The 15103-nt window shown below is 39.9% G+C and overlaps 1 protein-coding gene across 3 annotated transcripts in view; it reads right to left on the bottom strand.

Moving 5' to 3' along the window:
* Positions 1 to 2189: 2189 nt before the first annotated feature.
* Positions 2190 to 15103, bottom strand: part of LRCH1 (leucine rich repeats and calponin homology domain containing 1) — a 189369-nt gene continuing 176455 nt past the window's right edge. For 2 of the 3 annotated variants that reach the window (XM_037527333.2, XM_037527332.2), the window contains one exon: positions 11397 to 12783. In XM_037527333.2, coding sequence (XP_037383230.1) covers positions 12577 to 12783 — 207 coding nt within the window. In that variant the 3' untranslated portion in view covers positions 11397 to 12576. Of the gene's footprint in view, positions 4664 to 11396; positions 12784 to 15103 lie in introns of those variants that run through there. The other variant, XM_037527331.2, reaches the window with a different exon arrangement.

Genomic DNA, 15103 nt, shown 5'->3' on the forward strand with positions numbered 1-15103 from the left:
TCTCTTTTTTTCCCATGTTCTTTTTACTCTGGATTTGATCTGTCTTATCTAGACTATCCCAATAGGCTCAGCCTATCTGTTTTTATCATGTGAATATGCTTTCTTTTGTATCTCTAAACATCCTGAGTGTTTTCCAGGACCTTTCACTCACTCTAGAAACTGCATTGGGTGAGTTTTGTTAGGCTGACCTTCCATGTAATGAAAAGGAGGCTGGGCTGACATAACTGAATTTTGACCATCTGCCTTGCTTTTTTATCTGCCGTGACCTAGAATGAGTTACTTGAAACTGAATCTTGGCTTCTTCTTAGTTTGCCCTCTTAATCAGAAGTGATAAAAGCTCAACTCAAATTTATTTTATGCAAAGTTATAGCCTCTTGGAAGTACTCATGGAAGGTTTGACAACCCAAGCTTTACAAATACAAGACTCTTGCTACTGGACCGAGGAATGCAAACACCAGGGTTTTTACTGTCTCTTGTGCCTATTTCTGTCTACATGCTAGTTTTAGCCTCTACGTCTTTTCTAGGTTTTATGTCTCTGTCTTCAGTTACCAGGAAAAGAACTAAAATCCAGGAGATATCACACTGATATTTGTGAATAAGGAGACTGTTCCTGTATCACTAGCAATAGCCAGGTGAGCAGTCTCAGGTAAGAATCACAAAGCCCTCATAGTATATGGGTCAGGTGGTAGAATCATGTGGTAAAGGGTGGGCAATACATTAGGTGTCCATTAGTGTTATGGTAAGAGTTTTTTAGGTAATGTATGTAAAGTATGCTAATTCTTCTTACTGGAATCCCTCGGTACCTATTGCATGGCAATGTTTGAGACTACGGAAAATCAACAGACAGCAAAATAGACAAGCAACCTTGTTTCAGTGGAGCTTATATTCAGAAAACTACACTCTACCATAGTAACCACTCATAAATACTGGCCATTAAGGTAGCCATTAGTTGTGGGTGGTTGTGAGGAGGAGTGGGTGGTTTAGGATAGAGTCCTGCTTCACACACTTGCCTCACACACAGGGAGTACAGTTCCAAGAGCAACTCCCACTCCTTGAGTACAGACAGTTGTGAGACCAGACTTGACTGGACCTGATCTCTGCAGACGATGGAAAATTAGATAACCAGCCCCACAGGGATCATTATTGCCCAGATCTTTCAAGCTAATCCAGGAAAAACTGGGAGCCCTCAGGACAGCTGTTAATGGAAGTTGGTCCACAACTGTGGCCACTGCCATAGCTGAACAGTGTGGATGACCCACATGCAAGAGTGTTCCGCCAGAGTCGCCCAGTGCTCCTGTTGCTGCCCCTTCCCCTTGCCCTTCACGCTATTCTCTATGACTCTAGCCAGCTTATAATGCAAAGCATCTGTGACGTGTTGGCATCTATAATGTGCAGAAGACTAAGATGCCTAAGGTTTCAGAGTCTGGTACAGTGGCAGCACTGCAGCCAGAATATGGTGGGCTAGGCCTATATTTTCTTGATTCCATAGATATGAATCTTAAATGTAGGGGTCCTCTTGGGGTCCTTGCTGTCCCTGCTCAGGTTCCTGGTCTCAAACCTGTGTGTGTTGTGGTTGTTTTGGAGCAAGGAGTTGGAAACATTACTGTTTTCCCTTGATTTCCTCAAAGTAATGACTCTTCTATGAGGAAGACTGGATATATGCGGAAAGTGTTAACAGGGCCCAGATCTATGGGAGTTGTAATTAAATCAAGGCAAACACTTCACTGTTTGTCAGTGAGAAGGGAGGACCAGACCTTGTGGTTTTCCAGCATGAACTACAGAAACTTAGGCTTCCTCAGAGACACCTCTGGCACCACCACCAAAAGGAGAGGAGTATCCTGAATTGATACTGCCAACCCTACCCCATCTGCCAAAGCAACTCTGTTTATAACTGCTGTATGTTCTATGGGTCTAGGTAAGACTCAGCTTGGGGGGAAAATACCCTGATTATCTACCTACCTATCTATCTATCTATCTATCTATCTATCTATCTATCTATCTATCTATCTATCTCTATCTATCCATCCATCTATCTATATCTATATATCATATATATACACATACACTCATGTGTGTGTGTGTTTGTATACTGGATTACTACAGTGTTGCAGCAATGACACAGTATGATTCCTATGGTGAACAGTCAAGCTTTGCATCAGAGAGGTCAGTCAATCAAGAAGATGATTTGTACAAATTCAAAGTTTTAATGACTATTAAATAATAAAAGAAAGGCAAATTTGCACTATGTACATTCTGTCCACCTATGGTACTGTCAGCTGACCATGCACATTTTATTGCACATATAAACAGTGTACATAGATCTTGAAGACATCTTAGCCATACAAGGATTTAGAAAAAAAAAAAGCCACTTTACAAAATATTGAAGTCATTTGTATTATACAGCCAACTTCAAGAAAACAGGAAATTAATATCAAAGGAAATATTTTAATTTTTGAAAAAAAAAAAAAACTCTCAAAACAAAGATTACAGAAAACTTAATATTGCCATATATACATGTACAAAAAATATTTCCGGACCCTGCATTCTGAATGCCCATCAAGGTGCAGCAATCTAAATTCCTATTTCTATAATCAACCTCTGAATGTTTACAATGAATACACTCTTTGTTCAAAACGTCTTTCTTCTTTACATCATTATGCTATTTGACAAACAGGTATTTGTGCAGTACAGGAAAATATTAAAATATATTTTAAGTTAGGTTAAAGTGCACAGTACATTTGATAGGAAATAACTGCTAGCTGCCAATCTAAACAATTGTTTTCAGTAACCCCTTCATGATGCTCAGAGTGGAGGGCAGCCTTGGCTTTGGGCTGATGTTTGTCTGTTATTCAATGCACATCCTCCTCTTGGTGTGTTTTCTTTTGTGTTCACCTTTACATTTGTCTTACAGATTGTGACTGCTGCTGCTCCTATGGCTTTTCCTAGAGGTGAAGAAGCAGTCAGCATTCACCAGACTCTGGGGTCTCTGCACCTGCAGGTTGATTTGAGTGCATCTGCACGTCACTCCTCAGTGACTCCCTCAGAACTGCACGGGTCCCTTTCCTTTGCTGGCCTTTCTCTAGTCATCCTCATGTTTTGTTTTAACTTGCTCCCTCCTAGGACACTGAGCCTCACCAACCCTACTTACTTAACCTTCTCCTCAGCCCACCTGATGTCGCATGCGGCTGCCCCACCAATTCACAAAATTTACTCCTGCATTTTCACACCAGAGACCACAAATCTTGCAGTGTTATGGACTTCTTGGAACGTCACCAACAAAGTTACAGTAAATGAGCACATCTACATCTCACAATTGTTTCTGCTTTTAAAACTGGCAGCAGTAGGAAGTGCTGATTAACTGATCCAGGCAGATCCTATGTGCCTTCAGTAAATTCTCCACCGTTCAGTTGAAGTTGGCCTTGAAAACCATTTTGGTTAGACAATAAGCATTTTATCATCTCTACTTCCCTATACCATTTCCTTATGATCTACCTTTGGTGCTAGACTTTCTTTAATCATCCAAGTTACAGTGCAAAATTATACTTCAAGACACATGATGCTAACACTTATTACTTGTGTGTTAAAACGTGAATGTTTTGTGCATAGCAAAATAAGTATGAATCCAAGAAAATAATTGTTCACATTTTATCTTCAAGTTTAGTATATATATTTTTTCCATCACAGCTATTTACAAAAAACTTTGGGGTGCTCTCTTGAGTCAGTCTCATTATATCAGGGGACAACAGAGCTGCTGGAATGTAGGAAACTGGATGGAATGCAGAAACATAAATAAGACCAATGTTCCATAAACCAAAGTATCAAAAATGTCTCCCCAGAAAACAGTTCTTGTCACAGAAGCACCTGTTTTTTCCTTAATTTTTTTCTGAGTCACATACATCAGAAAACATGATTTCTGAGACCTAGAACTACTGCACACCAAAGAGGATAGAAAATAACTCAATATTTATAATATTAAAATAAAGTGTTTAACCACAAAAAAGCAGTAATAAAATAGTTTCCTAATTTACAATTTGCATCCAAAGGATGAATAACAACTCACTAATAAATAATATTTATATAAATATTTTGTATGTCGAAAATAGATTTTTAAAAGGCAATGGTCTCAAGAAACTTCTTGAAAAATTTGGTGGTGAAAAACCTGATTGATTCCCCCTCCCCCCACCAAATACACAATGAGTTTGGTTTGAATAAAACAAATGCATCTTGCAGCAAAAACAGTTGTGCTTGGTGTTTTGATAATGGCAGTGGGTGAGCGTGGAAGGGTTAAAGGAGGTTGTAAAAGGCATTGATGTGCTGCTAAGTTCTTCATCACCAGCTCCCTTGCTGGTTTCCAGATGAATACCTGCCACGTCTTAATGTTGGAGGTGAGTTCTGAAAGGTAGAATTGTTTCCCTTATGTCCCTCTTTCCATGCAATTAGTCGGGGAAGTGACAGGCAGTGATGGGACAATGGGGGAACAGGTGCCGAGAGCAGAGTTCAGGGTCTCTGATGGGAGACGAGTCTGAGTCAACCCAAAGTAGAGGAGTTGCTTTCATGTGAACAGAGCCTTTGTTACAGAGACGTCCAGCAAGGCTTGGATGGTAATGCCCACTTTGACCAGGCCTTTCTCCTCAAGGATATGATGTGGTAGACATAGTTTTTCCTAAAAGAAAGAAGAACACAACAGATTTTTAGATGATGAGAACATAACCATGAAGTCTTGACAACAGTTAAGGTGTTTATCATACATCTGTCTGACCACCTCACCCTGTGTCCCTTCCTTGCTTTCTAACTATTGCAGAGATATTTTCTGCATTTGCAGAGAAGATAATGATTTTTCACAACATAGACTTGTTCCAGAAAGGCAATCAGTCTGAGATCTGCAATAGAGCTTAACTATTTAAGAAACCTTTGCACTAAATAACAGAGATACACAGAGTCATTTGGAAACCACATACCAAGAACATATTAGCTTATATCCTGGTTCTTTTTATCATGCAAAAGTAAAAATATTTTTTTCTTCTTTAAAAAATTACATTTTTGCAAAGCACAATTGCAAATAGCCTCTTAAACATTTTTAAGGAAGTTAAATATTCCCTTATACAGACCACACATCATTCTACTAACCATACCCCTTGATTTAACTCATGGTGTTTCCCATGATCTTCAGAATGGACGCATGATGATGGGCCAGTGTCCTGTCTTCATGGTTTGTGAAGAGCTTTGTTAATGAGTACTTTCAACCATGGCCCTCAGAGGCCTCTCTTTCAAGACTCATAAAATGAAAATGACGCAAATGTCTTGTTAATTTCTCATGTATTTTTGCTCTTGGGAAATTTCCAACGTATACAACTCAAGGAAAATAGTCGATGCAAATCAGTTGTCATGGGAAGAACTTTGCATGCTCAACAAAACAGTTTATAAAATAACACAAAATAATTTCACACCTTCATCATCTGGTTCTGGTCTGATACCATTCAAGAGAATCTCCTTCCAGACTTGACTAGGAAAAGCCTCCAACAGCAAACACTTCCCCTTGTCTAACTCATGATGGTGTTTTCTCCATAGCCCAAAGACTGTTGATTTTAAGGAAATCTTAAATGGGATCTACGTCACACCTCGAGTGGAGGAGGCTCTGCTTAACATGAAGCCAATCAGGGTTTCTGGACAGATTGCTTGTTTTTACAAGACTCTTACTTGAGAAGCCAGAGCTTCCTGCCCTCTCAATGTCAGCACTCTCCAAAAACTGCCAGGTCCAGAGGTTCCACTCTTCAAATAATATTCAAAGGACATGCCACGAGAGCTTCCGTAACTTATTCCTATGCTTCAAAATATCAATTTCCCTACATTCTCTCAACCATCTTACTACTACGTCCTCCTGCTCTGTCCCTAAATTGCCGTAACTTCAAAGACTCTTAGACTCTGACTCCAGGTCTTAAGGAACAACAGCAACAACAACAACAAAAAACAAACAAACAAACAAAAAAAAAAAAACAAACAAAAACCTAAACAGGTTACTCTTCAAGCACAATTTTTAGCCATTATTTCATGAGGCTGCTACCTATCAAAATAGTATTACCTGCTGCCAATGGTCTATTAGATGTATATGCGAGTTTATGCTGCTTGCCAACTTAGCAGCCAGTGTCAGCCAGAGAAAGGATGGGAGGCCTTGTGTGTGGGAGTTGTTCCCTAGGGGAGGAGGGGCAGTTTCTGCCTCTGCCTGCTGCCACACAGACATGAGTGTTTATGGTTTCGAGACAGCCTGTGCCACAGACTCGTGAGTCACCTGACTCTGGCCTTTTGCTGCAGAGGCTGGTTCCATGGGGGCTCCCGAAGCCTACAAATCAACACCTGACTTGTTAGGAAATTGTAAATGGGTACTGATTACGGTTAAGCTTCTGGCATAGGGCACTGCTTGGTGAGGAAATAAATCTCCACTTTATACCATATACCTACCATATGCTGATATGAATCTGATATTAAAGAGTTAAATGTTAAAAAAAAAAACCTCCCAATATAGATAATTAGCATTGTCTCTGATAAATGGATGGAGAAGAATTTCCTAAGCTTAAAAAGTTATTTTTTAAAAAATGACAATAGAAAAAAATAAAAGTAATTGATTGCCCAAAAGCTTAAAGCTTTCATGTGTCAAAAGAAAACCCCAATTAAAAGCTTAACAACAAGTTGCTAAAAAGTATTTGCATTAAATTACAAAGGATTCTATATTAAGCATAAGCTCAACAAATTAGTTGAAACAGCTGACTTGATACTAAGAGATCAACAAAGGACAAGGGACAGTTTTGTTTTGTTTTAATGAGGGGTTTGCCTAAGGCATTTTGAATAAGACATTTTGCTTCTCCACTTCAGTATTAGTTTATGTTTAATCCCAAAGTTTCTGAATTCTATTATTTCCACAGAGCCTAATCTCTGTGTATAGCACAGCTTTTTAGGGGCTTGCTGAGAGTTCCAGCTAGAAGTCACAAGTGAGGGCTTGAGAGTGGGTGGGATGGTATTGAGACCTCAGCCTCCTACTAACAGGGCTTTCAGACTGAGTTAGTCCACAGCCATTCTCTGTCCCAGGCCTTTTATTTTTCTAACCTTGTCTTCAAGGTTAGAAGGCATTTTTCAAGGCATTTTTCATTTTCCTTGTCTTCTCACTCCTAAACCAGGTGGAGAGTTAAAAATGCCACCATTACAGCTGGCAATGAAGACATAAAACTGCCTTTCTCTTTTCATTCACTTGCCTGGGAGAAGCCCAGAGGTGCTATCAGATTCCTTTAATGGGGTTGCAAGTACTTGAGAATATTAGCATAAGATAATGAAAACCTTTCAAAAACATGGTTTTCCTAGTTATTCTATTCTATCACAGGACTGGGATGCAGAATCTGATGGGAATTACAAGTTGAGCTGATAATTGGTAAGATGAGAAAAGGGAACCTGCTAGAAATGAGAGAGTAGCAAGGATGGCCAGAGGCCACTGTCCATCACACTGGCACTGCCATTGCATATCCTGTGGAGGGAATCCCTGAAGTGAGCTAGAAGTTGGAATGTGGAAGGAAATGCTATAGATTTATAACCGGATGAGAAATGGCAGACCGCCTCACCTTATGTATAATGAATGTAGAACAGAGATAACTGTGTATTCACACTGACTTAAAATGTATTAAATTTCATTGCCATAAGATCATAGTGGCTTTCACTGGGAATGCGCCAATAGTCTGTTTTAGTGTACTCACTAACTTCTTTTGTGTTTCTTTTTAAAGCACACAGCAGATTCACAAAACAGTATCCTGTAAGAAAACAATGTTTCTGGCGTCATTTGAAGAATGTGTGCCTTGTGCTGCTCTGCCAATTGTGGAACTGATTAGATTAGCTTCATTCACCCATCTCTCTTCTGATCCACAGTCAACAGGGCTGGAAAGGGCTGGCAAGCTATAAAGACTTTCAGGCACTTCCTATATGCCTGGCACCAACGCTAAGGATTTGCATGATTAGATTTTTTAATAATAATCTGTAGTATCTGTTTTACAGATAAGCAAACTGAGACTGAGTTTAGGTAACACTAATTAACACAGCTGGTTAAGTACTGGAACCAGGATTTGAACATGTGTCTATCTCCTCTGTAGGCTGGGGCTCTCTCCATGACATCAGACTTCTTTCCATAAATTCCTTAATCAACAAGTGAGTATGTTAATTGTGTGCCCATGAGACAGAAGAGACCTTTATAGCCTCAGAGCCCTATCCTATCACATGCAACATCAGGTGGGGATCAGAGAATCCTTAACTTGCAGAAAGTCCTGTTTGTGCTGCCACTCAGCTCTTATGGCTTCTCTTGGTAGTGAGGCACAGATATCTTAGCCTCATGGGAGCAGGCAACTACCATCACTGCCTGACTTCTCTTTCTACGGTTCTTTTTTTTTTTTTAATGTTCTTTTTTTAAAAGATTTATTTATTCATGCATGCAAGAACTGGGGTACAGGCCAGAGGTGTGTGTGGGAGGAGGTGAGAGAATTCACCAGAGACAGAGTGGTGAGCAGAACAGGCAGACGGACCGAAGGCACAGCTGAGGGGAGCAGCAGGCGAGGCAGGAAAGGTCTGCCACGCCATGTGGGCATCTCCGCAGCCAGCCAGGATCGAACTTGCACTGCAGAGGCTGAGGACAGAGTCTTAGTGCAGTGCTCAACTGCCTGTGCCACCAGGGGAGGCCCTCTTTCCACGGTTCTTTATGCTTCCTACCAGCCGCACATCTACCTCCAGGTCAGAGGTCAAACCAAACTGCAGTCATTCACATCAGCATTATTCATTCTGCCCAGCCTGTTTCTAAAATATAAAGTCCTGGTAGGAAATTGAGCAAAGCTTAAAACTGTTTCCATCATTTTCATCTAAGAAAGTTCGTTCCAAGCTCCAGCTCTGCCACAAAAGAGTAATTTGAGGGCCAGAGTCTCCATGTGAAATGGAAACACGTCAGACCCTTACAGACCAAGAGAGCTTCTTGTCACATTTCAGCTGATTCTCTGCTTTCCAGTGATGCTACTTTCTAGTGCCTCTTGTCCAATTCTCCACCTATGCTACCTCCTCATTCACCCCCCAATCTGTCCTCTGTAGCTGGCTACTCCTACACATCTTTTAGGTCTCAGTGTAAACACCATGGTTTCAGAAAGACACATCGACTATCCATTCCCCAACATAGTCAGCTACCCTTCTCACTTGGTGACAGAATCCTTTATCTGATCCACCAAGGGCCATATCACACCAAGTTCCTACTTATCCATCAGATCTACTAAGTCAGGGTCCAAAAACCATGGCCTATAGACCAATGCAGCCCATAGCCTGTTATTGTAATTAAAGTTTTATTGGACCACAGTATGATCTATTATTCATCTAAGAACTGACTCTGGCCACTTTCACATGACAGCAATAGAGCTTCAAAATCCAAACAGATATCATAAGATCCACAACATCTAAAATATTTATTATTTGGCACTTTACAGAAAAAATCTACAACTCCCTAGACTATTATTAATATTTTGAGGACAGGACCATATGTCACGGTCACCTTTTTATCCTGAAGGCCAAAACACAGGGGCTGAGAAAGAATGTTCATTCAGCATTCAGGAAAGAATGAGTAAGCACAAGCATAAATGAGAAGCCAATGCTCTGGTCCTGAGAGTCTTAAAGAAGGAAAAAAGCACATTCTGCATGTCTATATGATTGTTTACTGAGAGCTAATTTCTAATCTGAAATATAATCTGAAGCCTACTTTTAAAACCAAATCTCCTGAAATAAAGTCATATTAAAACACCTTTTACCAGACCCAAAACCACTTGAAGGCCACTGAAATTTTAATTCATTTTACTGGGGGTTAAACATCCATTGTTGTTAAGATTGTTTATCCTTATCATAGGAACCAGCGTGGATTTTTGCGGCTAACTCAAGCTACTGTGGACTGCTTGATTTCTTACCAAATAAAATGGCATCAGGATATCAAGTGTCCTTATTTAACTAGTCTCACCGATGAAATTCCTTTTCAATTGTCTTACTTTTGAGTTTTGTGGTGCCCCTTTCTACTAGCCCCATTTCTACATGTTTTTCCCCCAGGACAGTGAGGTACATACGAACTACAAATTCTTAAAGAGAAGCAACTGATAGCAATTAGTTGTTACACATTGTGGAAATTCTGGCACTGAATGGTGAATTGCCACCAACTGGAGGAACTGGAGAAACAGAACTTTCCATTTGAAATAGACCTTTCTATTTCAAAAAAAGAATGTAAATAAAGACTTGGTTCTTTTTATTAGGGATTAGAAGGAAGTACTGAAAGTGACATTTCTTGTGAGAGGAAGGAGACTCAGTGTGCTCAGATAGATGGCCGACTGCCTCCCAGAGGATGAGCAGCTCAGCCAGTTACCTGCTTCAAGCCACAAGGCCAGCATCCCCTTAGCTAATTGCTGCGTGAGTACCTTGGGGAAGAACCATGCAGAGGTTTAATCTTCTGAATAGAAATTTCCAGCTTGACAAAGGGCAAGTCAGTTTATTCAAAGTTTTGCCTAAAGGGCTAAATTAATTGTATTCTGCCAGTTGCCATACTACTTGATGAACAAATACCATCCAACGAATCCCCAGAGGAGCAGCAGCATATCAGGATACAGATACATTAATAACATGAGAAACAAAAGCGTGCCCAAAGAATACTCTGGATGCCACAACTGAAATACGAAAGTAGCTAAAGAACGATGTCAAGTCAGCACTGAAAATGAAATCTGATCTCATATAATTGTTCTACTCAGCTTTTATTGATAGGACTTTCTTTCAGATAGCCATCCCATAAGTCATCTCTTCCCTTTTGTCCTCTACAAAGAAGATGAAAACCAAACAGTGGTGATGATTCTAGGGAAGCCTAACGCACACTGCAAGAGGAATGGAACCTTCGAGAGCTACTCTGGGCACACACAGACAAATGTTATCGATGGGTAGATAAAAACTTGGAATAATCACCCAAAATGTGTTTATTAAGCAGCTTTTAGCTCAAGATCCTCATTAGTCATTGTACAAAGGGATTTTATTTGTGTTACAGATTAAAGAGTACATGATAGCACCAAAGGTAATTCAGTACATCTGCCACTTACTTATATACAACTGAGGTTAATTAGGTAACTTCCACACAGCCTGTATTTCACCACTCAATACAAAATGGGGAAGAAAAAGCCCAGTTAATTCAAGACATTAACCATGTAAAGAATGCTTCCTTTTAGGAAATCTGATATGATTTAGCAACAAAGAATCTTTATAAATATACTCTTTAAACTATGTGGGTTTTCCATCTTCTCAAGTCCCCTGGATTTATGGAAATGTTCAGAAAAATAAAATCTTCTTAGTAGCCATCTATGATGACTGTTTGCATCTTAGTAAACTAGAAATTTACCTCAAGGGAGTTAATTCCATCATCTTCCCAATTTAAGAAGCAGTTGTGCTAAAAGCAAATATAATTAATATATAATCTTTGCAGCTTACTTAAAAATAAAAGTGGTTTGCCAGTGAATTCACTGGAAATCAAAGGCTAAGTGAAAATTTCAAGTAATTAGAGAAACTACATCCTTTTAAAATAAGAGCAATCCTATTGTTGGCTTCTGCCATAGTAATCCACGCTCTAGGAACAAGAATGTTCCGTGACTCACTGCTTTATTTGAAAATGAATACAGTCAAATTCATCACATTCTCGACTTGCAGTTATGATGTGATGTAGCAAAAACAAAACAAAACAAAACACCAAAAAACCTAATGCATTATTTAAATATAGAAAATCTTTCTTGGTTTTTCTTAGTCTCAGAGTAGACCTAACAAAAAGTAAAAATACACAAAAACAGCTGTGCAAGCAAATCCTCCAGGTGGCGCTCTAACAGCAATGGACCCTTCCTTCTCCAGCATCTCTTCTGCACAGCTTTGCCACATGCAGCAGGGCAGAGGGGCTCCTTTAGGGTAGAAGCAGGTGACAGCCTCACTGGTGCCCCATTGCAGGGCACAGGGAGGAATCTGATCGAATGGTCAGCAAAGCATTCCCCAGATGGTATTTTTCAATTTGGTCAACTGTGGTATTATTAAGGGCTGTTATAGACCAAAATGTTAGTTTTCTGTCTCTTCTGCAAGATGGTCCCTGTACAGCTTCATTGCCCACTCTTGGATTAGAATTTGACTTAGTATTGACCCAAGGGAAAGATTTTCATATGCTAAATCCCCTCTGCTCCTGTTCTGGAACCTTCTCCCACTCTACCCAGGGCAGCTTAAAAGCTCACTGGGAGATACAGAAGAGGAACTGCATAGCACTGCTGCTGGCACTATATGGATGAGGAAGCATGAGGGATGGATACCTCCTCCCCTCGTTTTTCTGTGACAGAAAATATTTAATGGGAACTGTATCCTATAAAGTTTGTGCTTCTGGATTTGTAAATGTTACACTTCAAAGCTTGAGAGGTTACTGAAGAGATGACAAGGATGGAAGTTTGCAAGGCAAAGGCTCAAATGAAGGAAGAGCCTGTGATGGTCGGGGTGATGGAGCAGAGTGTTTAGATGCACATGCAATTAGGCGGACAGAGCATTCCAGCGGTAAGTGATATATATCAGCACTATAAAGAGAATATGGACAAGACAGAAGCTTATAAGGTCCCTGGAGCGAAGGGCAGAGGTTGATTGTGGGGGTTTCTCCCCGAGTGCCAGCAGAGTGTCAACAGTCTTTCGAATGTGACGAAAATCCAAGTGCAGGATGTCATACGGAGAGCAGAGGTCAGCCTATTCCGAGGGCAGCCGTTAGAACAGAAAGAGACAGTGCATACAATTAAAAATACAAAGAAGAACAGCTGGAAAGAAGCACACATTTTTGGTTACTAGCAAATGGCAAGAGAAATCCCTTATTTCAAGCAGGTAAAACCCATTCCATCATCAGAGATATTTAAAATCCATTATGAAAGAAAAGTGGCATACCCAACGAGTCTTATTGAAATTGTACTATGAAAAAATATAAATTGCCCAGTTTAATCCTCACCCCATCTCTTTACCATTCTCTTAAATGCATTGGTCTTCAAAGAAGACTGAATATAAAGTATTTCTCCCTGAAAGGTAACACATATACCAAATTTATTTTTGTTTTAGGATTGCTGAAAAACTCTGGGATATGCTAGTTCTAATCATGCCCCTACATGTATAAGAAAAGTACATTGAATTCCCTATTTTTGCAACTGTACTTAGTCTAGAGGAGGTTTCTTAGATATGTAGTTAGAATAAAAGTACATTCCAATGTAGGGTTATTCTATAGATTGTTGCACCACTAAACAGGTGTGGGGGGGTATGCATCTCAATTTTTGTCTATTTGACAGTTACCGTATACGGAAGTGGAACTCCTATTTTATCAACTAAACACAACGATAAGATGCTCAGTTGTATGAGCTGACACCTAGATGCCTACTGCTATCAGGAAGCAGTTTTCTGATCATAAAATTCCTGAACCAGAAATGACCAGGCATAAAATTAATAGTGATTATAAGTGATATGTCAGTATGAAAGAAAAGTTGTGATTTTGTTTCCAAATTGAACAAGGACTGAAAGTAGCTGTGATACACTTCATAAATGCAGTTTTATTTCCAAATTGGGCAAAGCATTTATATTATTTATATTATATATATTATATATAATAGCATTTATATTATATATATAATATATATTTTATAACATAGTTTGCTACAATATTACTTTGTTTTAGCCTCATTGACAAGCAGATGTGAGTCACAGGGTGACTGAAAGATGATTCCAACACAAAGATTCTGTTTTGTTTGTATCCGCTGAAGTTAGCTTGATACCCTCAGGTAAGTAGTAATACCACAATATCAAGTGGGCTGAACAAGATTAAAAACTTTCTAATTTTATTTTAATATATGAAGGTAAAGATATTCTTTAAAGTAATTTAAAGAATATTTTAATGCATTATTTTATAATATCTACTCAGTATATCCTTTCTCAGTGGATTTGGAAAAATCAATCTACTGTTGTTATTGTCCCAAGAATTAAAACAGCTACACAGAGGGCCTCCCTGGTGGCGCAGCGGTTGAGCGCTGGGTTGCGAAGCTGCCCGCAGCTTCTGCAGCACCGGTTCGATCCCCGGCTGCTCCCCGGCCACCAGAGGAGGGTCCCACATGGCGCGCAGACCTCTCCTGCCGCCCGCTGCTCCCCTCAGCAGTGTACTTCGGTCCTTCTGCCTGCTCTGCTCCCTGCTCTGGCTCTGGTGAATTCTCTCACCCTCCCGTGCTTCTGACTGTACCCAGTGCTTATATAAATAAATAAATAAACCTTAAGACAAAAAAAAAAAAACAGCTACACAGAGATTGGATTTCACTGGAGGAAGATGCTGGTCAAGGATTAACAGGGAAACATTTAAAATTGAAGTTTTCTATTGCAATAAGAATTTTCTATTTGCAATGCTATGCTTAACCAGTGAAATCTAAGCAAAGCAGACAAGACAGAAGGCATTCACAAACTGAAATATGATTTCCACAAAAGTGGTATTTCCATGTTCAAAGCAAATCATTCTATCTCCAGCAAACATTTCAATGCATTTTTCAGAACCCTAGGGAAAACGTTCACTCTGCTCCACAGAAAGTCTATCAAAGAACTCAAGTCAGATGGCCTTAGCGGCTCTTGGTATGTTAAATAGTAGTACATTTCCCATGTAGGGAGCCAACAGAGACCATTCTTCCCATTCTGGAAATAATTCCATGATGTCATGGTATCTGGGCTTGATTCAGATTAAATTGGGTAGGGTCTGAGATCACAGTCTATGGTGGTTTGTTTAAATTAAATTACAATCTCTGAAGGAAAGGCACGGGTTGAAGATTGTCTGGCGGCAAAAATCTGAATCACCTTTATGTATGGAGTGTGGGCCACCATGGCCTCAGGAATAGGTCTCTGAGCCCCCCACCCCCACACAGCCCAGCTGTCAGATTGGCCATGCTCTGCGGGGTACCTTGATGGAAACCAGGCTAAAACTGCTAAGGGAACCTGAGATTTTGCTGACCCTCGAGCTTTCCAAATTCCATTCTTAATGAAAGGGACTTAGAGG

The sequence above is a fragment of the Talpa occidentalis genome, unplaced genomic scaffold, assembly GCF_014898055.3.
Source record: "Talpa occidentalis isolate TD23 unplaced genomic scaffold, MPIMG_talOcc4v2.1 talOcc4.5, whole genome shotgun sequence".
NCBI lineage: Eukaryota > Metazoa > Chordata > Mammalia > Eulipotyphla > Talpidae > Talpa > Talpa occidentalis.